This window comes from Haliotis cracherodii, unplaced genomic scaffold, assembly GCF_022045235.1.
Source record: "Haliotis cracherodii isolate W230 unplaced genomic scaffold, xgHalCrac1.p SCAF_11, whole genome shotgun sequence".
In the NCBI taxonomy this organism is placed as follows: Eukaryota; Metazoa; Mollusca; class Gastropoda; order Lepetellida; family Haliotidae; genus Haliotis; species Haliotis cracherodii.
Genome location: NW_027266266.1, coordinates 35,228,700 through 35,253,797, shown reverse-complemented (window position 1 = coordinate 35,253,797; position 25,098 = coordinate 35,228,700). Strand labels below are relative to the sequence as shown.

At 43.0% G+C, this 25,098-nt stretch overlaps 1 protein-coding gene across 1 annotated transcript; it reads right to left on the bottom strand.

Moving 5' to 3' along the window:
* Positions 1–4,185: 4,185 nt before the first annotated feature.
* On the bottom strand, positions 4,186–16,694 carry LOC139456437 (metabotropic glutamate receptor 3-like). The gene is made up of 6 exons (XM_071238146.1): positions 16,494–16,694; positions 11,180–12,661; positions 9,388–9,671; positions 7,638–8,653; positions 6,383–6,586; positions 4,186–5,478 (listed from the first exon to the last, which is right to left on the bottom strand). The coding sequence occupies exons 2-6, from the start codon at positions 12,659–12,661 to the stop codon at positions 5,444–5,446; spliced, it is 3,021 nt and encodes a 1,006-aa protein (XP_071094247.1). The 5' UTR covers positions 16,494–16,694; the 3' UTR covers positions 4,186–5,443.
* Between the last annotated feature and the right edge of the window lie 8,404 nt (positions 16,695–25,098).

Below are 25,098 nucleotides of genomic sequence, written 5' to 3'. Positions count from 1 at the left end.
CTAATTGGCTAATGTCGACTTCTTGTCAGTCCTTCCATTGGTCGGTCAAAATTCGCGCAAGGTCGGTCCGACGTGACCCGTAATGGGATTCCTCAGATCTTTGTTTAGCGATAGCGAGAACTAAGATCTGATTTTAATGAGATTGATCTACACTTTAACACTTAGTCTATACTTTCCTGTGATGATCTCCAAAGCCAACTTGCTTGCTTCCTAATAGTCCCAGTTTTTTCAACATTCAAGGGACAGCAGTATTAGAAAATAGTATTGATATTAACCTCTTTACCTACATATATAATTATGTAACATATAATATCACTATGTTAGACAAATCTATTGTTTTTCACGGCTGGTTAATATGCAGCCATCATCCTCGGTTATCCAGGGTATTATGAGTCCAATCTATTATCATAAATACACCGGACAGTCACCATTGCTTTGTTTATAGGTAAATGTAAATAGATTAGTTAAATTTGAATGACATGATAGTAACTGTAGCCATCTATTCAAATCGCAGACAGGAGCAAGTGACAATTGGTGCTAAGTTAGTGATAAGAGAGATGGACATGCTGACGAAACTACCAAAACGAAGCTTTGGTGGTTATTGGGTCCAGGGTAGTTATCAGAATAGAATGGCTGTATAATACCCTGGAGCAACAAGGATGTCAGAGAATATGATGATCATTAAATGTACAGAAATCCATTACAATTAGAAATACAATTATACCAACTGTTATTTGTACCGGTAAGTACCGTAAATTTTGATATATGTTTTTCATTTTTCTTTGTTCACAAATTCACAGACCTACTCAAGTTTGAAGACATAAAAAATAGATTTTAAAATGGCCACCAATGCAGGATTTAACAAAAATAGGTGTTGGCTTAAACGTAGATTATTAAAAATACATAAATAATATATTTGTTATGATATTCTGTTTGTTGTTTACTTTGGAGATGAATGTGAATGCATTGCATCAGTGATCTTGCTTCGCCTGTAACACTGCAGTATCTGTCGTGACTACCCTGTAGTAGAATGTCAACCTTTCGTGCATGGGTAGTTCTTGCTGCAGCGATGCTAACAATGGGAGTCAGGGCATATGTTATTCATATTATATACATTGTTGCAGATATACCAGATTTGAAATAAATAGTACTATTTTACAATATGATTATTTCCTGTTATTTGTGCTCATGTTGAGTGCTGGACATGTTATGCCCTTGTGGAGAGAGTGGGGAGATTTACAATGGGCTGTCAACCTCAGGTTTGCCTGCTCCAGACTTGATTTACAAGTCGTCAATGAGATGTTGGTGGCTGTGATCAGTTTCCCAGCCTATTATGAATCCATTAAGTCTCCTCTTCTGACAAGCACGTATGTTGGACATACTCTAACCTGGATACCACCAGGGGAGGGACATTTCAGTGTATAACTGGGTAATACTAGAGAATCTGCACAAGCCGGTAGTTGAACATTTCCTGGTATTATTAACATGTTTTACACCAAAATATCTTGTACTGAAATGTATCGTATGTGTCGCAATACAGGGGTCATAAATAGATGTCTTGTATCATGCGCCTCGTATCACGATACAATACTCATTACTGTATCGCTGTATCGTTACACCACTATAGTAAAAAAAACCTTAAAATTATCAAAGAAAGATGATTCTGTTTGAAAATAAATATCATATTGGTTGAACAGCAGGACATTTATTCCCACCATTTTCTTCCTAGGTTTATTTGATGTCCACCGAAAAGGCGCCACACCCTTTACATGTGGAGACATCAACCAGAAACATGGCTTTGAGCTCCTGGAAGCATTTAACTATGCAGTCGATTTTTTTGAAGCCCGCAAATACCAATACGGTTTGTCAACACACTGAGGTTTTATGACCCTCCTTTACATACAGGATTCTGACATCGGTGAAGCCGTTGTGGACTCCCAAGCCTCTACCACCTGCCTACCCCCATTAAGTAGTTGGCAACTGCCTGCCGTAAGACAACAAACATGCCTGCACGGATTCTTAAAATGACTAAATATGGTAAGAGTCATTTTTGGTTCACTAGACCTCCATAATTTAAGATAGGATACAAATTGTTAGTATTCATTTCGAATATCCTAGATATTCATTTAAAAGAGATCTAGTTTTGTATTTTCCCAGTTCCCTATTGAATGTACTGGTTGTATAACAACACCATATGTAGAGGTGCAACTACAATGTCGTGGCAATTTCAAGGGCTGATAAATTCACAGAAACCTACGATCATGGGTTTGAATCCCGGGTGAATCTTAAAGTACTTAGTCGTGGGATGTCACCGTAGTGGTAAACGTCTGACACCTGCAATTCACCTAACAATCAAGCTGATAATTGAAATTTTTTCAAAAAGGTGTAAACATAACTCACTCACCTACTCACAGACTAATATTCTGAGACTGTAGGTCTTTTTCACTCATACAGTATACTGTGTACACTGGTCAGCTCGGAGCCAATATACTGTGTCTGAGTAGGGTATCCATGTCAAACTGATCGGATCGGAGACTGTATACTGTGTCTGAGTAGGGTATCCATGTCAAACTAATCGGCTCGGAGACAGGATACTGTGTCTGAGTGGGGTATCCATTTTAAACTGATCGGCCCGGAGCCAATATACTGTGTCTGAGTGGGGTATCCATTTTAAACTGATCGGCTCGGAGCCAGTATACTGTGTCTGAGTAGGATATCCATGTCAAACTGATCGGATCAGAGACAGTATACTGTGTCTGAGTAGGGTATCCATTTTAAAATGATCGGATCAGAGACAGTATACTGTGTCTGAGTGGGGTATCCATTTTAAACTGATCAGCTCAGAGCTAGTATACTGTGTCTGAGTGGGGTATCCATGTCAAACTGATCGGATTGGAGACAGTATACTGTGTCTGAGTGGGGTATCCATTTTACTACTCTAGCAAAGATGGACTTCCAGCTTAAACCAGGCCATCTACTTCCAATACATGGGGGACCAGCACCAAATCTACATGGATGGGCAAAAAATCAAACTAGTGGTCAAGAACGCTTTGGAACTCCACTCCCTAAACCCTAAAACTACAAACAAGGTGTAGAGGCTCCCCTATGGCCAATCAATCTTCACTGTGGAGTTGATGGCCATCTACACGGTACTGTACAATATTCTAACAAACAACCCAAGACAGTAATACCCACCGATTCATTGGGTAGCTTACAGATAAATGTACTGACAACAGAGGTAAACTCGTAGGTAAAATTCTCGGTGAGATTTGGGGACACGGTGCAGAATTGCGTCCCTTGGGCACGCCAGAAACCTATGATTGTGGGTTCGAATCCCAGTTCGCCCCGATTATGTTTCTAGGTTTGTCAGCACCATACCCGTGCTCGTGGGTTTCACCGAAGTGGTAAACGTCTAAGACCTGCATCACTTCGGGCTTTCCTCCCACATTAAGCTGACACGTCATGATATGACTGGAATACTGTTAAAAGCGGCGTTGACCCCAACTCAATCACTAACTCGGTAAGATTCAAACAATCCAAAAAGAGGGCAGGGTGGTCCACCTAGCTTGGGTCCTAGCCCACATCGGAAGAAGAAAAAAAATCAACACAAAGTCAGAAGATACCACAAAAACAAACTAACAGACAGGTCTAAAACTAGACTCCTCACTGATCACACTAACCTCAACAGCCATAAGCTCAAAAGTGAAAAGTATCGTACAGGCCACGTAATATCCCATTGTAAACACTACAAAATACACCGCGACGACCTCTTAAATGAAATAGGCACACACATTACTACAATTCCGCAACTCCTCACTAATTCCTCCAACTATTACCACCTAGGCAATTACCTTTTCTAAACCAAATTAAATGGAAGGATCTAAATGCACTACACTTAAAAGAAAAAAACAAAAGCAACCCAAAATCGCACTTTCACATCAACTCCGTCAGCTACTTTTCAGGCCTCTACTCCAAAATAACCCTAGTAATCACCTACTTCCCTTTCTAAAACCCCGTCATTTTGGGGGGCATATATTTGCAAAGTAACATTTTTTAAAACATTCCTTCATATGTTTCTAGGTATGCCCCGAGTACGAAATCGGCACCTCCGGAAGCGCACTTTAAATCTCGATCATCATGATGCTGATATAATCATCGTAACACAAAGGAACACTGACACACGAGGAAAAAATAAATGTAAAACTTTATACACATACATGTATACATATATAACATATAGGCGAAGTACGTGTAGATATACAATAACGGACTTCTATCTCTTGTTTCCGTACATATATTTATATAACACAGGTTTGATACGTGGAATCAACGCTATATGGTCCTACTCGAGATTTACACACTGCACGATCGGTGCACACGCGAGGCAGCTGTTTTGTTATCTCGGTTATCATGTGCAGCCAAGACCAGTTAATGTGCAATGGTGCAATGGTACATTTTGATTTTTATCTTTTCCTGCTCATCGCGCGAACAGCGGTATCACAGAATGACGGCTGCTCCTCATTTGTGGGAGAGGGATAAATGTTCAACAGAAGAACATGACCATTTTTACGGAAACGGAATAAATTATTTATCGTAGATCAATTTGATATGTCATTTTCATCGTAGCTAAATAAAGTCACTAACACTAAGTCAGGTGAAACCCTATTTTTTAACATGTCTCAATGTGCGTTTTTTATCGACGTGCGGGTCAAACTACATACATATTATTAATTCTGGTATTTTTACAAACCACTCACTTAGAAACAAATAGCATATCATCATTCACGCAGTCTTCTGAGACGGTGAAACCGTCGCACATTCGACACAGCTCGGCTGTCCTGTGAACTGACACGAATGGCTACTAATGCAAACCTTGACTTGAGGGAAGACATACCATGCGGTTTACTCATTAAAATTTGAGACAGTCTGTCTTTCAACACCGAAATGAAATTTAGCTTTACAAATATACATACATTAAAAAGAAAAGTAATATTTTTAGATAAAATATAATTGTTAGAGTTGATCAGACACCAAGTTGTTCTCCAAATTACTAGTGTATCGATTCGAGAGACTCAAACCGACGTCGATGTGTATATTCTGAATGCAGCCTCGAAGCGTATATAGATATTTATGTACAACGAGCAATATCATTTCAAAACGATGTACAGCACGTCAACGCGGGCTCCTACAAGCACGGCCGTCTGTAGCTGGTTCAAGGTTGATAAACATAAAGTCTTCCCTGGACCGAAGGGGATGGAGCAGAATGAGATGTCGGTATCTCAGTGTGTGAAGACATGATGGTAAATACTTCTTATTAATTTACTACATCAATCACGTTTCATAGATGTTTTCTTTACAAAATACATATTTGGAACAATCTCCTGCTCAGATTGTTTCCAGCACTGCCCAACACTGGCGATGTTCAAGATGTTTCAATACCCCCTCAAAGAGCGCCAAGATTTTGGGTTGACCTAGGTCCTGAAAGAGAAAAAATATATTTGTAATATCCATATAACATTGTATGCCATGTGTTTTGATCAATCTCATTATGATCAGATTTTCTACTCCGATGCCATAATTGTCTGGAGATGTATCGTATCTCAGTAAAAGATCTTATTTCAATAAGATGTAAATAGTATTTCAGTGATACCACAGCGTGTCAGATTACTGGGTATACCAAAGATCATAATCGTTGCGATCAGCCAATCCTGTTACGCCCAGGGGACGTAATTTTGCCATAGAAAGTGACGGGGGCTGAAATTAGAGCCGATGCGATAAAGCCCCTCAAAAAGTATTGAACTGAGAATATACCCGTATTCAAGACCTCTTGAGTTATTCCAAATGGTTCAGATAAGACAATAAAACATTAATGTGAGGTGAGGTGAAATGGGGTTTAACGTCGCGTCGAAGATTATAGCGACGTGCATGCACGTGTCTGTGTGTGTCTGCTTGTACTAGTCCGGACTGATGCCGATTTATAGTGCTAGCTCACTAAGATACCATGCCGCAGTTTAACATGAATACCCCACTCAACCACAGTATACTGACTCCGAGCCGACCAGTCCTTGTTTTAGCCCCTTTATGCCGAGCGCCAGACAGGGTAACAACAAGTACCATCTTTTAACGTCTTTTGGTATGACGGACCCCGGACCTTCCGATCTCCGGGCGGACGCTCTTCCACTAGACCACGGAGGCGGTCAAAAGTCTAATGACAATACATGTAAAAACATAACACAAACTGCCACAGAGAGCATATTACACACTTAATTCACATGAAACACTTCAACTAAATATAAATTTCAGTTGAGAATAATATACACTTTTAGTTGTTTCATTACACATATTTTTAGAAAAGCTAAGATCCTTTCCAACGCGAGCTTACGTTTTAATGTTCCTTTAACAGACCGGGGAGCGTAGGCAAACTCAGACTGAGGCCTTCGCCTCTCAGTCGGGTGTTTTCCGGTTAGGTCCGGAGTTACACGAAGCACTTTACTTCCGGCCTCGCTCTTCTTCGTGTATCCAGCAGGTGCACTATATGTACTATAGGGCCCAGAATGGTGACCCGGATGCTTTAGATGGGTTGCCACTGGGGAAAAAAGAAGATACAAGATTTTTAGATAAGATGATTTTAAAATACCTCTCAATTTCTACAGCACAGTCAAACATGACAAATTCCAACTTGTTTATATCAGGTAGTTTGTCACACCAGGACACACGGGCTGACTACTCTAGGGTGTGCCTTGTGGGTGGTCATGCTGAAATACATTCTCTAGAGCTTGTGAGATATTTTCTATGCAAACCGAAAGAGCCCTACTTGTCAAAGAACAATTTGCCAGAATGTATGGTGAGGAACTTTGGGACATAAATAATAACAATAGAAAAAGAATACGCAGTATGTTTTCGTTTAACACAGGTAACAAATCTGCGATCAAATTGGTACTGGCTGAATATGGCCGTTCCTCACTATTTATTATTAAAATTAAACTAGACCAAATACGACATAAATAATTATTTAAATAAACAGAAATGCATGTACATGTAGTTTCTAATCAATTACTCACAAATCCAATAGACTTATCAGAAAACTATTACAAATAGACCACGGGGGTCATGAACTAAGATGAAATAATCGTCCTCCTCCAGTAAATGTTCAATGTGAAGGTTACAGTCATGTTCACTATTATTGTATACATGTTGTACAATTGACCTTTTGGTCACATATACCAATAAACTGTGTTTGTCCGGGATTTAAAAGAAAATTCTTTAAAAAAAACATATTTGGCCTCTCGTTTTACAAAAGTTAACTCAGTTAAGATCGATTTGTGCATGCGGTTCCGATCTTCGACTTTGTCACACAGTCACATACCCGTAGCCCTAGTTAAGGCCGTCGTCCAGCTGTCTGTCCATGTACAGTTTGTTTACTCAAATACAGTCTTTGTTTTGCAAGCTATGTTCAATTTAGATGTACTGATATGCAAAAAGGGAATTTCAGATAGCCACGTATTAAGGGCACCTGTTCCTTTAAGGGCTTTCAAACTACCAGTATGACTCAATGACTATATTTAACGCAGGCTGCAGTTTGTTTAAAGAAGTGCCGTATTTTACCACTACATTCAGCGCCAGTATGGCATACTTACTGGGGTCACCATTGCCGACAACTACTGGTTCCGAATAGATGCCTGAGTTGTTTACGTAGAGTACCGAGTTGGCTTTGCTTTTGTAGCTAGGCGGTGACATAATGACCGACCCAGCGTAGTAAGTCTCTCTGTCGTCCTCGAAGTAGATGCCCTCGACGCCAATGTTGACAAGTTGGCGTACCTTGGGGAGGAACATCGCAAACAGGATCAGCGTCGCCGTCAGGAACAGCCCAAAGGCTATACAGGCGTCACCAAACTCTTGAGCAACGACGTGGTCTCGGTTAAGACCTCCCACCAAGCCCCATGATAGCCATATGGGGATGCTGAACCCTGCCGCAATACCGATGAAGATGCTCTCTCTGTGGTTGGTGATGATGCCATGGGCGTTGAGGGCGAGGACGGTGGTGATGAGGATGAGGAACATGATGTAGACGAGAGATAGGAGATGGTTTTCAAAGTCGTTGCGGACAAACGTTGTCATGTTGAGCATGCCGGTGTTCACCTTCCAGGTGTAGTGGTTGCACACCCAGGCCTGGTTCCCACCATTGTCCGTCACGAGAACAGCTTCCGGCGGCACCGTAATCAACCATTGGGCATCAATAACAACTTGGACCCCAACAGCGAACATGAACATGAGGAACTGGTAGATCCCCTTCAAGTAGTTGGGGGACTCGATGTCGCCGGGGAGGAGGGAGGCCTCCGACGTCTTAGACGTTAGTATCACCATCAGCTTCACCAACAAAACAGCAAACATGATGGAGTAGGACACGCCCACGCCGAACCTGGTGAGTGCGCACGTGGCCTTGGTGGGGACGGGAATAAAGGCGAAGAGGGTGAGGAAGCTGAGGAAGATGCCGAAGAGAAGAAGCTGTCCTAGCCACATTGTCCTCCAGCGACTGCCCATGCGCGTCCCCAGAAGCTTGTACAGGATGTAGATCTCGAAAATGATGACGGCCAAGATGCCAAGGCCGGCAAGCACACCAAGGGCGATAATCCATCTCTGCCCGATTTCAAATCTGGAACAAACATGTTATTCAGTGTGAGTTGGTTTGTATGTTTCTTTGAACTCATTTCAGTTATATCCCTGCTTAATTAAGTCATCTTAGTGTGGGATCGAACAATAGACGTTACCACCTTGCACAAGGAGGAGTAGTCTCTACAGACCGATGGCCTTACTTTGGGAAACGGAGGTATCAATACTCTTTTGTTAACTTATCTGGTTAAGAGATTCAGAGCACAAAAGCCCCCTGCTGTTAGACAACTTTCTCGTCTGTGTAGAACATTATATCTTATAACTCCATATCAGATCACTGCGTTGCCAATTTTTAAGTGTGTGGATTCATAAGAAATATTCAAAAGGCATCTTTCGATGAAGTGCATATGTCCATGTTACATGACCCGTTATTGCACCAAAGTCGTTTAAATCTGATTCATGGAAACCTAGCTTTACATCACCGGACACTGCCGATCTGGACGATTTCACAAGGGGGGATACTTCGGAAATACCAAGTTTCAATGTATTCAGACCAATGGAAGCTTTTGATGTTACCTTTTATAAATATTTTACTGCTTAACGGTAGCCATAGAGAGGTCATAACGTTATCGGACTTTGTTACACATGGGTAGAATTGTGCGGAAAGGCTTTCCACTGTGGAGTATTCAGGTCACGTGCTACCTTAGGTGTTCCAGGCCCTGGTATCGCTTGATGGCCTCGTTTAGAAAGCTGTTATTAGCATAATAAGTCCAGTACCTGGTCATCCACATCTCCCCATTGCGAGGCGACTTGAAGTAAGCGCCGGTCAGCTCCTGGCTGGTGGGGAACTTGACGAAGGTGAAGTTCCCGCCTTCAGTTGGGTCCTTAGTAGACGTTGCCGTTGGGGCGGTTGTCATGGCAGTGGTAGGTGCTTGTGTGGTGGATACTTCGCCGCAGTCGGTGCAGGGGTAGTTACAGACGTCCTTGTTCTGGTAGAACCTCATGTCCAGCCCCCGTGTCCTGGTCAGGTTGGCTCCAGCTTTATAGTTAATGTTGCCGAACTACAAAACCAAATAGACGATCCGATGTTTCATGATTATTCGATTGGAAATTACGAGAAGATACTGCCCACACAATTACCAATCTCTAAACAACATAACGATTGTACAGTCGTGTGAGCCACGTTTAGCGCATCCTTGATGGGATATGAACTAGCGTCTTTGGAAACACAGAAAATCGAGCGCTTTTACCTGTTGTCAATCTCACCCGCGTTGGTGTTGATGACGAATGTACGTAAAGATTTCGTTTTTATGATAACAATAAATGATTGATGACAATCATGAGGATTATAATCGAGTGAGCTTTAAGATATAATCCAGCAACATCCCGACTTGGACTCAAGGAATGCGCTCCACACCGTGTACCCACGTGTTGACCTGAAGCCAAGCTATCGGCGTGATGTGAGACTGCGTTAACCGTTTAGCTGCCCCTGGCGCCCACTGACGCCCCGGTACATTCTGTAGACACTTTCCTGTTTGTATAAGCGTAAGTAGCGATCCATTTGTGATGCATCTCCTGTAGAGTTGTATGTAGGTCAGCTGTAGCATGAATGAATGGCTATAAATATCCTCACACTCTACCGTATTTTCACACGGAAGTAAATCACCCCTCTCATCCTACAGAATCTTGTGTTTTCAGATTTGAATCAACATGTACTTGAACAAGGCTATGTCGCAGTTCGTCTGCCTAATCCTAGCCTGACCCAACTTCACCCCAATTCTTGTTGTGCACTTTACCCCTGTAGTTTCTTGAAGAAACGGTACATATAATATCCGACTAGACTGAATCATAGACCTGATCACCTGGCTTTACTTGACTGGTCTAAGTGAAGTAGTCAGAGGTGACCTGGATATTGATTCAGTTCAAAATAGAAAAGAGAGTCAATGAGTTGGGGTTTATAGTGTATATAACTGCCAGCTTCATTTTGGAGTGAATGGGTTGGGCTTAAGTAATGCAGGTCTGAGACGTTTACCATTTTGATGAAACCAACGAGGACAGGTATGATGCTGACAAATGGCGAATCTGTGATTTGAACCCATGTCCACAGCTTAGTGCGTCGCCTTAGATAACTAGGCCACCCTGGCCCTCTTGATAAGGGTAGAATGATATCACTGTCGATGACGGTCGGATTGTAAAGAGCTCAATCTGTTAGGTATACATTTTTGTAACAAGCAACATTTAGGACCGATCATCTGATCTTTTTTATCGAAAAAAAAAGAAATTGTCCCAGAAAATGCTTGAAAATAATAATTATGCTACAGATTGTTGACAAAAAAGGAATGTGTTGACCACAAAAAAATACATTGTTGCAAGGTGATATTCAATTTTTGTTCGATTTAGGCTCAAAGTATTACCTGGCTTTGCATCTGTAACCGAGAACTAGTCTTCATACAAAATTCCAGTTCCTCTCAATGCTGGCCAACATGACATGAGATGACCGGATTGGGGCGAGCCGAGTGCCTTATCAATATTTTCTGAATGCGTTAAAAACCACTAAAATTATACCTACCTCAATATATGAGCCCTTGACCACGGAATACACTTTGTAGTTGCTGAAGCCGCCATTGCCACTAGAAGGATCGCCAGTCACGTATTTGTTGTTTGCTCCAACGCTCTGGTCGAACAAGACCCTACCACCTTCCCCGAGGGCCTCTGCTTGTTTAATACCTCTGAAAATGGCGGTACCTCTGTTGCCAATATTGAGGAGGTCAGAACAAAGGTCGTATATGTTGCAGGCTTTTGTGGCAGCATTATAAACGCCCCTGATGATGGCGTCGACAGCCATAATGGTGTATGGGACGTACACGTCCAGTTCGTCCCGAAGCGACTGGGTAGCGAGCACACAAGCGTTGGACGTGCCGTCTACTTCACAGTTGAACCTCTCTTCCCAATACTTTGTCAAATATTTGTTGTCGATGCCCGATGTACTATTGTTAGGTTTTAAATCATACCAGTAATTTTTGAAGGCGTTGATGGCGTTCGTGTATAAAGGATCCGTAGATAGAGAAACTACAATGCTATTGTTAGCAGCGCTGTATGCATTGTTGAGATACAATTCCGAGTTTCCCCATGAAGAGGTTCCAAGAAATATGAATTGTACAGAATTCTGGCTTGATCGGCTGATGTATGCCTGAGATGACTGCAGGACTCTGTTGGCTGTAGGACCATCTGTGAAGAGGACAACATACTTCACGTTCTGCTTGTTAATCAGCTTACGCAGAACATCGCTGTCCGCTGAGGTGGACACATCAGAGGAGACCATAATACTCTGTACGATGCAGATACCGTTAGCTTTGGCATGTTTCTTGAATTCCTCCATCCCGTGTTTCCCATAAGAGTTGTCCATATAAATAAGCTGTGTATACTTTGCCCCCAGTTCTTTAGCCAGAATGCCAGCCAGGATTGCAGCATCATTAGCATCTGATGGGACGGTACGGAGGAAGTACGGGTACATGTTCCCATCGCTCAGTTCCGGTGACGTGGCCGCATGGCTGACTGTAGTCAAGGACATGTCCTTCAAAAGAGCGGCTGCTGCCAGCGCTTCGCTGCTTGTGTCTGGACCTACAAAAGCCAAGACCTGTCGTCTGTCGACGCCTGTTAACCTGTTCCGACACTGTTCAAACCCCATGATATTTTCTACCGTCTGCTCCTTGCGCTGACAGTTGTCAAACGCGACACCTCCAATGGATACTCTGTTTCCGTCTGCTGTGAGTCGTGATTGAAAGTAATTAATTGCCCAAAGGAATGCCTGCAGGTTCATGACACCGCGTAGCCTGAATTTGTCACTACAGGAGTAGGCAGTGGGGCCCTTCTCGTGGATACCAAACAGGCCTCCGATATAGTAATGAGCTGATGGATCAGTAGTGGTAGTTTTCTTGATGGCCATCGGGTTCTCCCGGCACGTTCCGCCGTCTGGTGGGCAAGTCTCCTGAGCAGACGACAGAGAGACAACCAGCAGAAGAACTACTGCAGGTCCCGGTAGGACCCTCATCTGCAACAGAAGAGAAGACAGTCGAACATTTGTTCAAGAAATATATCAATTCCCGATATGAATCTGTGACACAACAAAACCACGTTAACTGAACCCAACCAGTAGGGCGACATTTCATTAAAACAGTTTTCAGATCTGTATATACACAAACATATATTCCCCACCTGCTGACCGAAATGTTACACAAATATATCCATACACCAAGAAATAATATCTATATATTCCCCACCTACCGACAGGTTTTTTTCACAAATGTACCCATACACCAAGAATTGAAAAGTCTGGCGTTTTGATTGAGAACCAATATATTGGATTCTGAAACTTAATTTACTTTTCATTTCTTCAATATACAATATTCATACCAACAATTCATTAATTGTACTCCTGTATTGTAAAACAATCTCCATATTCACAGATCAGTGTCATATATGGCCGGGAATGAATATTACCATAATGAGTAGAATATGTTTTAAGTGATGCTAAGTCGGTCGCGCTGTGTTCCAGGGGAGATAACTCTAACCTAGTACCGCCTGAAGCACATGCGAAATGTTGACTTGACTGCTGAGGCGGTGCGATGGGTTGTTTCACCTGTCTGGTCGGTTTGTTTGTGTGTTGAGATTAAGACCTGGATAACATTGTTGACATCTTGACAAACGGGTATATTGAACTCATGGTACTTTTGTATTTATTTGGTGGGCTGTAACTGTGAGTGAGAAGTGAACATAACAAACGTACCTGAAATAAAATATTCTGTAAATAATTTTTGTCTGCTAATACGTTTTCTGTACTTTGTGTAAAGCAAAGTCGGTTATACAGAAACTTGTCTCGGGCAAGTTTATTTCTGAACAACGAGCGTTACAGAACAGAACTATGGAAGAAGGACCTTCTGTCTTGAAGGCGGCATTTTATCAAGAGTAAAGCCATTAAGGTACGTCGGACCGTTTGTCGTACTTATTAAACTCCGCATTAAAAGAAAGAAAATTAATTTGTAATATTAACGGGATAAAATAATATTACCTAGACTGAACATAAACATATACAAACCTATGAGGTTGACAGTATACATAATGTGAGTGTGTTAATTAGACGTTATGGGCTTGTTGCATTAAAACGCAATGATTCACACTTGATATTACAGTGAACGTGAGACGGACAACAACAGAATTTACCTGCCTAGTGGGACTATTTCTTTAAGGTACAAGACATTCTCTTGACACACGTCAGTATGACTAATAATGCTATTGATTTGTCCCCGTGCATGTATAATAGGGAGTCGAAGTTTTTTCTGAATTTGAATCTTCCCATCGCGTTATTTGAAATTCTAGGGGAATAAATCTAAGTCGGGGCCGAATTGTATCTGTATAATGATATAACGCGCTATTGGATGTCAACTACATTGTTCTTTCTTTGTGGCGTTTCGGTACGTTGTTGTTGCTTTAAGTGTTTAAGAGGTCGGCTTCTGTCTAAGGAATTTCCGCGGACCTGTTCATGTGAGTAGGGTACACATATCTATTGGGAGTTTTAGTATTGATATGATTTCTGTTTTTGTATTGATATGATTTCTGTTTTTGTATTGATATGATTTCTGTTTTTGTATTGATATGATTTGATTTATTATTTTTAGAAACTGATGGATTTTTTGGCTGTGCTGTTTATATATGTGTGAGTAGCTAACCATCTTTCAGAAGCGGCACGACCTTCGCTATTGGATCTCTTGGCTTTAGGAGATCTACGACAGATAGCTGATCTAACTGTAATTCTTGTTTTAGCCGAGCCCGGGCTGGGGCATGGTCTGGACATTTCAGTAACTAGTGAGCAATGGATTCAGGTTAATTGCAAGATGGACATACCTTGTCATAGTGCTTTTTGTGACCGAGTCTGAGACGTGAGATGGCTACTTCAACTTTCCTTTCATTTGAGTATGAGTTTGGCTTTTGGGGAGCCATTTGGCGATCCGGTGCAGATGTTAGTAACCTTATCAAGCGCGTGATCACACTAGACATTTGGTCTCATAGGCCTAACTTGCTAAGATACATCTACACCATTCAACACGTGCCATCACACATGGTCAGTCTTTTCTACTTCTTCGTATCAACAATACATTCCCTCCAAACTGCCCTTTAGCCAAACCTGATCACACGTATTCAAGATTGACCCAATATAAGAGGCCTAATCCGGTCTTAACACTGGTACACCAAGCAAGTGTTGATTGTTGCGACATGTTTGGAATGTTATGTAACCCAAAACACAAGATTGGTAATTAATTAGCCACCATTGTCCCCTGCTGGTGGTTTAATGAAAGGAACATGATTCAGCCCCCAGGAAAACACATTGTGTTATTGTACAAGACTGAATACGTCTGACACGTGCACCTTGTATTGTCTCCATCCCATTGCAGTACCAGGTGCTGACACACATGGCATAAACAGCATGGGGTTTCTGATAAAATTAATAACTGAGGAATTAAACACCTACGTGATTACTTTAAAAATAATTGCAGCCACAATATTTAATATCTAAATAATTCAATTGCTTTCTTAAACCATATTTATTTGTTGGATATTTGAATGTGTTTGAACACTGTAAAATATTGAAATAGCATGGGGGATTGGTAGTACTATTCATCTCCCTGCTGACGGAGTAGGTATATACTCCGAAATGTTGTGTTCCTCAGTATTAAGGAGTAGGCATCACTAACCTCTTCCTTGTGTGTATTACTTCTAAAAGCCAGTCAAAGACTTATTTATATAGCGTGCGCATCTACCCCTGATACATATTTCTTCATTGCTAATGATAACTAACAACTTAATGTTTACAGCAAAACTACGCGAGTGTGTATGCAAATGAATAATGTATTTCCCGTGATGAGGAATACACAAACATGTTAAAATGTATTCCAACCCATAGTATGGAGGACACAGTATGGGTGGGGTTTATATAGGCTCCATATTGATGGCACTGTCTGTCTTACGTACAACAACACAAGTGTACATATACAATGCTGACTGTTAGCGGAATTTGAAGGATTTCATGTTCCCGTCTCCATAAAAAGAGAGATTGTGGCTCAGACGTTTAAGCGGAGGACGTCACACTTGAATCTGGAACTTGTCGACGGTAAATGTTTTATCTCTCTTTGTATTCAGAATATAGTTTACCTAATATAGACAATATTTGATTCTATCAGTGTAATCACCACACCTTATTTTTACAAACTTGTTGATATTGAGCTGTGTCCTGTATTACACCACACAGATAGACCCTAGGCAAGTAAGTGAAAACTAGAGTGGCATATATTTAACGATTCTGAAAATGATATTCCATGTGGTAGAACACTATTAATAAGTGTCGAAGGAATGTCAACTATGAGAGGAATTGGGGGTGAAAGGGTACCTCTGTTTGCTATGCTGTATACAAGACATATTATTCACAATGTTTTACAACATAATCCATGACATATAATGCTTTGTATATAAACAGCGAGTGCCGGTGCCATCACGTTCCATGTCCAAGGCTATATTGGCGGTACTGACTACACGACGTTTTTCCATAGGGTGTTGCCCAACAGGCGGTTATAAGGCGTGCGTTGTCCCTCTGGTGTAGCGATATTAAACATATTTACTGATAATGGGTTATCAAATGAGAACAAATATGTATATATATATGTTAACGGATCGAGCTATACCAGTAATATAGAACATGTTGCCACCTACCCCGTCTGCACTTTCAGGAGACAATAGTATAAACGCTCATGCCTATTGTACCTGTGATATTCAAGTACAGGGCAGACAACTAAAGAGTGGAAGGGGTTATAAAATTCAGCATTTTCACTCACCTCAGAAAATTAAGTTAAATCCTCCCGGGTGTCGAGAATGAAAATATAAATCTACCCGCTTTCCTGTGTATACCCAACGATGTCACAGAACCCAACCCAGGGCTGGTTGAGGACACTATAAATACACTGCCAATGAAAACAGCCCTGATTCACAAGAACCCAAGACCACGGGCACTGCCGTATACAATATAACGTCGGACCGGTCCCGATATCGCTTGCGCGCTCGGCTCACCTGTAAAACTGGTTCTGCAGGTTATTTTTAGCGGTCACAATGGTACACACGGCTCGTCGCGAACGCTGGATAACACAAAACCCGCTCAGCGGCATTTCCGATAAATGTGTGAGTTTTCTCTCACTCTGTAACAGAACATGTTAATGTGGAGATTCTATTCGCTAATAGACGTTAATACAGCCGTTAAATAGAAGTAATTTGATATGAAATACCGACTGACGGTTCAGTTCAAAGAGCGAGTGTATTTCAAGAATCATTGTGCATCGTTGTGTGGGAACATTATGTGCAAAAGAAAGATTTAAAACAGTTCAAACCTGCGTAAAACGGACACGGTTAAACAAAACTGCTCGCTTACATGGGCACAAGCAGGGATGGCGATCAGAACTTTAGACCCCCGAAGATCAGGGGTAGAATAGGTCTTCAGCAACCCATGTTTGCCGTAAAAGACGACTATGCTTGTTGTAAGAGGCGACTAACGGGATCGGGTGGTCAGGCTCGCTGACTTGGTTGATGTATGTCATCGTATCCCAATTGCGTGGATCGTTACTCATTGTGTCAATCACTGGATTGTCTGGCCCAGACTGGATTATTTACAGACTGTCGTCATATGGCTGGAATATTGCTGAGTGCGGCGTTAAACAAGAAACAAACGATAACAACTTTGTGATGAGTTCTGTAATCAGGTCACCTCAAATGTATAGAGCTTGTGAGGTCCATCTCACGGTGTAGTTTTAAACAATAAACATAACGGACCGGTGAAACGTACGTGTTTATGATTTTAAATAATTTTAATGATACACCCCATATGGATATTTGTGAAACAATATTATCGCGTTTTGTGTCCGATCTTTGACAAAAACATGTATTACAGTTAAACCTGAAGTAGTCTGTCACGCAGACCCTGATACGAATATATCCAATACAACCCATGCAAGTCTATAATGTTTGGCAAGCCTAGATTACTGCAGTATCTGAAAATGAAGTGATGCACTGGGCTCCTTTTTATTATATTTTTATTAAGATAATTTAACAACTGTTTTTCATGTAAGATACGATGTTCGTATGTTCATTTCACAAGATGTTAGTCTGAACCTGAAGGTGCGACCGACATAGCACAATAACAGTTGTCTCCCTTCCACCACATCGTATAGTGAATGAATTGTTGTGAAACTTTCATTGGAATATATATTCAAAAGTCAAAAGTAATTTTCTTAGAAGATTTAACGAGTATTTGATTAGGCTTTTGAAGGCTTTCAAGTTTAAAACCGAAACAAATTCAAGCGAAAACACAAACTATTTGGACATACCAGATATTACGCATCTTAATGCATAAACAGCGAGCACCTGCAATAGATGAGGCCTTTGTAACATGCTGTGTAAGTTGTTCTCTGTATAGATAGGCACATTTACCTTGGATTAAACAGTCGGAGACAATACACGTACACTGTACAATTCACGGGTTCTCTCTTACCTTCCCGCTCCTTCCCTGCCCCTCACTTATGAAATCCCACACTTCCTCTAACAGATGCCGAGTAACCGATACCACATTGAAAGACCAAATTGAAGGAATTGAAGGAATACAGGACGGGTCTGCAGGATGTTGTAAAAACTATTTGCGTAAAGAAATTAAAATTGTTCGTACCGCAACTACTTGTATGAAAAAGTACAAGAAATGTTAAGACTTTCTGGTATTATGAAAACTCCGGATTGTTAATAGAGATTTCGGATCTCCAATAATCGCCGCCGGATCATTGCCACAGAAGCTGTTTGAAGAAGACAATGTATTTAACAGATGGCTGTGTGCAGATAGGGTTGAGGCATCCATCCCGGGGCAGCCAGGTCGGTAGCCACGGATTATCAGGCACAAAAAAAAATCCCTTTTCAACCCTTTTTGAAATGTATCAAACTACACTGGTCTGTCTAGACCTCAACAGGTGGTTTGTCGCCTACTCAGAAGATAAATCAGTATGTATATCGATATATCCTAAATATCCTAATAAGGGGCGGTGGTGATGCAAAGAAGTTCACGCTGAAGGTCCGGTGTCGATTCTCCACATGGGTACAATGTGTGAAGCCCATTTCTGGTGTACCCCGCATTGATATGTGTATTTATATCCCAGCTATCTGTGTAAATCAAAAATATATTTACTTGAAGTTTATTCGTGATATTTACACCCCATATAAAAAAAATTATCTCCGAAATTTTTTTCCTGAAAAAAATAATTATGCATCAGACTTTTTAAAAAAAAAATTGCCTGGCAACCAAAATTACGTTGTTGCCAGGTTGTTGTTTTTTCATTAAAAAACCCAGGCTCATTGTTTTGAATAAAATATAATCTGGTTTTGTAACTGCAGCTGAAAAAAGTCTAATCTCGATTTAAAATACCCGGAATTACGTAATTATCATTTGCATAATGCTTGTCACACTCTATTGGGTTTCAACATGACGGTGCCAAATCTGGCGAATACGGAGGATGGTCAATGGATCCAAAGCCTAAGTCATCCATTGCAGCCATGGCGACAACCGACCTTTGTACCGGTGCATTGTCACAGTGGAACGACCAGTTTCCCATGATTTTAACCTTGATATTCTCACGCAGTTGCCGAAGAGTCAGTGAGTGTGTGAGTTGGGTTTAACGCCGCTTTTAACATTATTGCAGTTATATCATGGCGTGTCAGCTTAATGTGGCAGGAAAGCCCGAAGTGATGCAGGTCTCGGACGTTAAATACTTCGGTGAAACCCACGAGCACGGGTATGATGCTAACAAACCTAGAAACATAATCGGGGCGAACCGGGATTCGAACCCACAAAGATAAGTTCCTGGTGTGCCCAAGGGACGCAACTCTGCACAGCCTTAGACGGCTGGGCCACCCGTGCCACTGTTGTTAACCCTCGCATGAGACATGCCTTCTGCATGGGCTATGTAACGTGTGGTGGGTCGTCGACCATCCATAATCATGTCATGTATTTATCAACATTTCCTTAATGGTAGTGATTCTAGGTCATTGTGATCTTGGTCATCTTCTCTCTTCCCCTCTTATTAAACTCCACTGCCCACCCCGTAATAGTGGCAAAGGAAGAAGCACCATCCCCTGAAGTTGGCACCATGTCCGCATCCATGGCAGTTGGAGTTAACCCTATCAGTTACAGATATTTGATGACAGCACTGTAGCCAATTCTGTCCATTTTCATCAACCGAGAAATGCGAGAATACTAAGTCACTTTGATGCAACAGAAACCTGCCGCCTGGTTGCGTATTGGTTGAAATGTAGCCTCTCAGCATGGCAAGTATTGTGCTTTATACATGCTTACTATTAAGGGTATACACTACACACTTTGTAGTTAGGCTCAGAACTTTCACCCACCCCACCCTAGAAAATATAATAAATATATGTAAATACTTGTTGTGTGTGCGTGTGCGTGTGCGTGTGCGTGTGCGTGTGCGTGTGCGTGTGCGTGTGCGTGCGTGTTTGTGTGCGTATTTGTGTGTGCGTGCGTGCGTGCGCGCGCGCGCGCGCGCGTGTGGGTGGGTGTTTGTGTGTTTGGGTGTTTGTGTTTGTGTGCGTGCGCGCGCGTGTGTGTGGGTGATCCAAAACCAAACCAAACCACTGGGCAAACATGCACCACGATCAACACACCACACGAGCTCCCCTTCAGTGTAACCAGCATGGGGGACTTAACCACAGTGTTCCCAGCTGTAACCAGCATGGGGGACTTCACCACAGTGTTCCCAGCTGTAACCAGCATGGGTGACTTCACCATAGCGTTCAAAGCTGTAACAATGACGGGGGACTTCACCATAGTGTTCCCAGCTGTAACCAGCATGGGGGACTTCACCACAGTGTTCCCAGCTGTAACCAGCATGGGGGACTTCACCACAGTGTTCCCAGCTGTAACCAGCATGGGGGACTTCACCACAGTGTTCCCCAGCTGTAACCAGCATGGGGGACTTCACCACAGTGTTCCCAGCTGTAACCAGCATGGGGGACTTCACCACAGTGTTCCCCAGCTGTAACCAGCATGGGGGACTTCACCACAGTGTTCCCAGCTGTAACCAGCATGGGGGACTTCACCACAGTGCTCCCAGCTGTAACCAGCATGGGGGACTTCACCACAGTGTTCCCAGCTGTAACCAGCATGGGGGACTTCACCACAGTGTTCCCAGCTGTAACCAGCATGGGGGACTTCACCACAGTGTTCCCAGCTGTAACCAGCATGGGGGACTTCACCATAGTGTTCCCAGCTGTAACCAACATGGGGGACTTCACCACAGTGTTCCCCAGCTGTAACCAGCATGGGGGACTTCACCACAGTGTTCCCAGCTGTAACCAGCATGGGGGACTTCACCACAGTGCTCCCAGCTGTAACCAGCATTGGGGACTTCACCACAGTGTTCCCAGCTGTAACCAGCATGGGGGACTTCACCACAGTGTTCCCAGCTGTAACCATCATGGGGGACTTCACCACAGTGTTCCCAGCTGTAACCAGCATGGGGGACTTCACCAGCATGGGGGACTTCACCACAGTGTTCCCAGCTATAACCAGCATGGGGGACTTCGCCTGTTCTGCCAACTTTCCCTCATTACTCGGTAACATCGAGGTGAGCAGTAGGCACTGTACGTGTCTGTACCCAAGGACACTCTAAGTCCCTCAAGTTGTATAGCATGGTTTCACCGCAAGAAATATATATATATATGTTTAGTCCGGTTCAGTGAACTACATACTACCCTTGCATTTCTTTTTTTGAAGAGTGTATGTCCTAAAGGTCGCAAGAATATTTCATGCTTGTTCATTCGTTAGTCACTTCCTGACAGCTCTGTTACTGGTCGATCAGATTCCAGATTTCATCGCTGACAAAAAAATGACAGATTACCACAGTAAATGTACTTAGTCATGCTATTGATACTCATTTCGCTCTTACAAAAAAGGAGGCTTAAAACGCTATATAATGTATAAAAAGGCAATAAAAGTACTTGGGCGAGTTGACTGTACTTGGAAACTTTGAAAAACTTCAAAAATAGTTGTCTTCGCTTATTTGCTGGAATAATTTCAGCAAAATATCGACCCACGGAACCGGATGCTGATTTTGTATAATATTATCTGTTTGGGCTATCCATATATGCAATAGTCCAATCCCGAGCGTGTCTGTGTTAGCATGGAAAAGTAGGTTTAAGACGCAAAGGTGAAAACTAGACTTTGATACATGCTAGTGTACACTCTTGCCTCGGGGAGATGTACCAACCCCAGTTGCTTAAGCAAGAGACCACCTGTACAGCAAGTCAGCAAGTAAGTCAGTAAACCTTTTTCAGGAACTGCAAACACTTTAACCTCTCACCCACATGTGACCAATAATATTCAATAACCATGTACGTAATTATACAATCGAATGCCTTTAATACTAGGAGGTCACAATCTGGCCGAGGTTGTGTCCCTGGAGGTCCCAGTCTGACCCAGCTTGTGTCCATGGAGATCCCAGTCTGACCCAGCTTGTGTCCAAGGAGATCCCAGTCTGACCCAGTTGGTGTCCCTGGAGGTCCCAGTCTGACCCAGTTGGTATACCTGGAGGTCCCAATCTGACCCAGTTTTTATCCCTGGAGGTCCCAGTCTGACCCAGCTTATGTCCCTGGAGGTCCCAGTCTGACCAAGTTGGTGTCCCTGGAGGTCCCAGTCTGATCCAGCTTGTGTCCCAAGAGATCCCAGTCTGACCAAGTTGGTGTCCCTGGAGGTCCCAGTCTGATCCAGCTTGGGTCCCAAGAGATCCCAGTCTGATCCAGCTTGTGTCCCTGGAGGTCCCAATCTGATCCAGCTTGTGTACCAAGAGGTCCCAGTCCAACCCAGTTGGTGTCTCTGGAGGTCCCTGTCTGACCCAGTTGGTATCCCTGGAGGTCCCAGTCTGATCCAGCTTGTGTCCCAGGAAATCCCAGTCTGACCCAGTTGGTGTCCCTGGAGGTCCAAGTATGACCAAGTTGGTATCCCTGGAGGTCCCATTCTGATCCAGCTTGTGTCCCTGGAGATCCCAGTCTGACCCAGTTGGTGTCCCTGGAGGTCCCAGTCTGACCCAGTTGGTATACCTGGAGGTCCCAGTCTGACCCAGTTGTTATCCTTGGAGGTCCCAGTCTGATCCAGCTTGGGTCCCAAGAGATCCCGGTCTGATCCAGCTTGTGTCCCTGGAGGTCCCAATCTGATCCAGCTTGTGTACCAAGAGGTCCCAGTCCAACCCAGTTGGTGTCTCTGGAGGTCCCTGTCTGACCCAGTTGGTATCCCTGGAGGTCCCAGTCTGATCCAGCTTGTGTCCCAGGAAATCCCAGTCTGACCCAGTTGGTGTCCCTGGAGGTCCAAGTATGACCAAGTTGGTATCCCTGGAGGTCCCATTCTGATCCAGCTTGTGTCCCTGGAGATCCCAGTCTGACCCAGTTGGTGTCCCTGGAGGTCCCAGTCTGACCCAGTTGGTATACCTGGAGGTCCCAGTCTGACCCAGTTGTTATCCTTGGAGGTCCCAGTCTGATCCAGCTTGGGTCCCAAGAGATCCCGGTCTGATCCAGCTTGTGTCCCTGGAGGTCCCAATCTGATCCAGCTTGTGTACCAAGAGGTCCCAGTCCAACCCAGTTGGTGTCTCTGGAGGTCCCTGTCTGACCCAGTTGGTATACCTGGAGGTCCCAGTCTGACCCAGTTGTTATCCTTGGAGGTCCCAGTCTGATCCAGCTTGGGTCCCAAGAGATCCCGGTCTGACCCAGCTTGTGTCCTTGGAGGTCCCAGTCTCATCCAGCTTGTGTCCCTGGAGGTCCCAGTCTGACCCAGTTGGTGTCCCTGGAGGTCCCAGTCTGATCCGGCTTGTGTCCCAAGAAATCCCAGTCTGGCCCAGGTTGTGTCCCAGGAGGTCCCAGTCTGACCAAGCTTGTGTCCCAAGAGATTCCAGTCTGACCCAGTTGGTGTCCCCAGAGGTCCCAGTCTCATCCAGCTTGTGTCCCTGGAGGTATCTGTGTCACATTGGTCCTCCTGTCATTGTAAGGAATCACCACTGGTGTGTCTACTTCCTATAGATTAACTAATGCAGGCATTGGAGTTCAACTGTCTCTGTATAAACCCTATGGGGATGCAAGGTTAAATATACTGAACAACAAAAGTTCCTTTGACATTGAATAAGATTTAATGCAAAGTTATGTTTTTTACCAAATCTGAAACAATTTCAGTTTGCAACAGATAAAAGACTCCTGTAAGTGTTCAAATGGTTTAATTTGCCATACTGACTTCAGAAAATGCATGATTTCATAAAAAAAAAGAACATGCCAAAATGTCAATTTACAAATCAATAGCGTGTGTGTCCACCTCTGGTTGCAATGCAAGCAACACACCTTCGTCTCATAGAATGGACCAGGTGTCGCACAAAGTCCTGTGGGATATCTGTCCATATCTGCTGGAGCATGTAAGTGTGTTGTTCAAATCCAGTTGTCTTGATGATTATTGGTTATGCATGGCCTGCCACTCCGAGGATGGTCTCTGACAGCATTCGTCTGTTGCCAACGTTACCATAAACACCAAATAGTATTTCTGTGGACGTTAAATTGTCTTGCAACATTACGTTGACTCGATCCTGCTTCAAGCATACCAATGGCTCGCAGACGCTCATTTCAGACAGGCGTTTCGTAATGTTGAATAATTGCGTAATTTTGTTGTTTTTCTGAGTGGTTGTTGTCAGCACGATGCTAAACAATGCATATGGAATCCCGTTAACGCACATGTTTTTATACCCATTCTTGGGTAATGAAATGCATGGGGCTTGCATAAAAGTCAACTTTTGCATGGAATGCATGCTTTTCTGTAGCAGTTGCGTTTTTGTGACTTGATTCCATACATGTACTACAATATTGAAAACGAGACTTTACTTGTTTGAAAATTACACTAAAATATTGGTGTCACAAGAACTTTTGTTGTTGAGTATATGTCCCCAGCATCATATGATGACTTAAAGAATGAGGTGTCAGGCACAGTGACCTGGTTGGAAGTGTGTCATCGTACCCCAACAGTGTTGATCATTGCTGACAATATAAATCACTGGATTGACTGGTTCACACTTGATTATTTACAGGACAATGTCATACAGCTGGAATATGCACAGCATGTGGAGCTGATCAACAAACACTCAGTATGAAGCTGCTCTTGTCATGGGTTCTGTTAGCACCAAGTGTTCTGGTTGCCACTGCTCTTAGCAGTGTTGAACCAATGTCTAATTCGGGCACCAAAATGGGTTCACACATGATGATGGGAATCAAACCCGGGCCTCAGGCATATGATGTTTGTTTGTTGTTCAGCAATATTCGAGCTATGTGACAGTGCTCTGTAGATGAGGCAGGACCAGACAATCCAGTGATTGA

Excerpts from the sequence above, each read along its gene's own strand:
- LOC139456437 (XM_071238146.1), bottom strand. The coding sequence starts at position 12,661 with ATGAGGGTCCTACCGGGACCTGCAGTAGTTCTTCTGCTGGTTGTCTCT. Across the intron at positions 8,654-9,387 it reads GGGGAGATGTGGATGACCAG|ATTTGAAATCGGGCAGAGAT; the intron begins GTACTGGACTTA and ends TGTTTGTTCCAG. Across the intron at positions 5,479-6,382 it reads TGTTAAAGGAACATTAAAAC|GACCTAGGTCAACCCAAAAT; the intron begins GTAAGCTCGCGT and ends TTTCTCTTTCAG.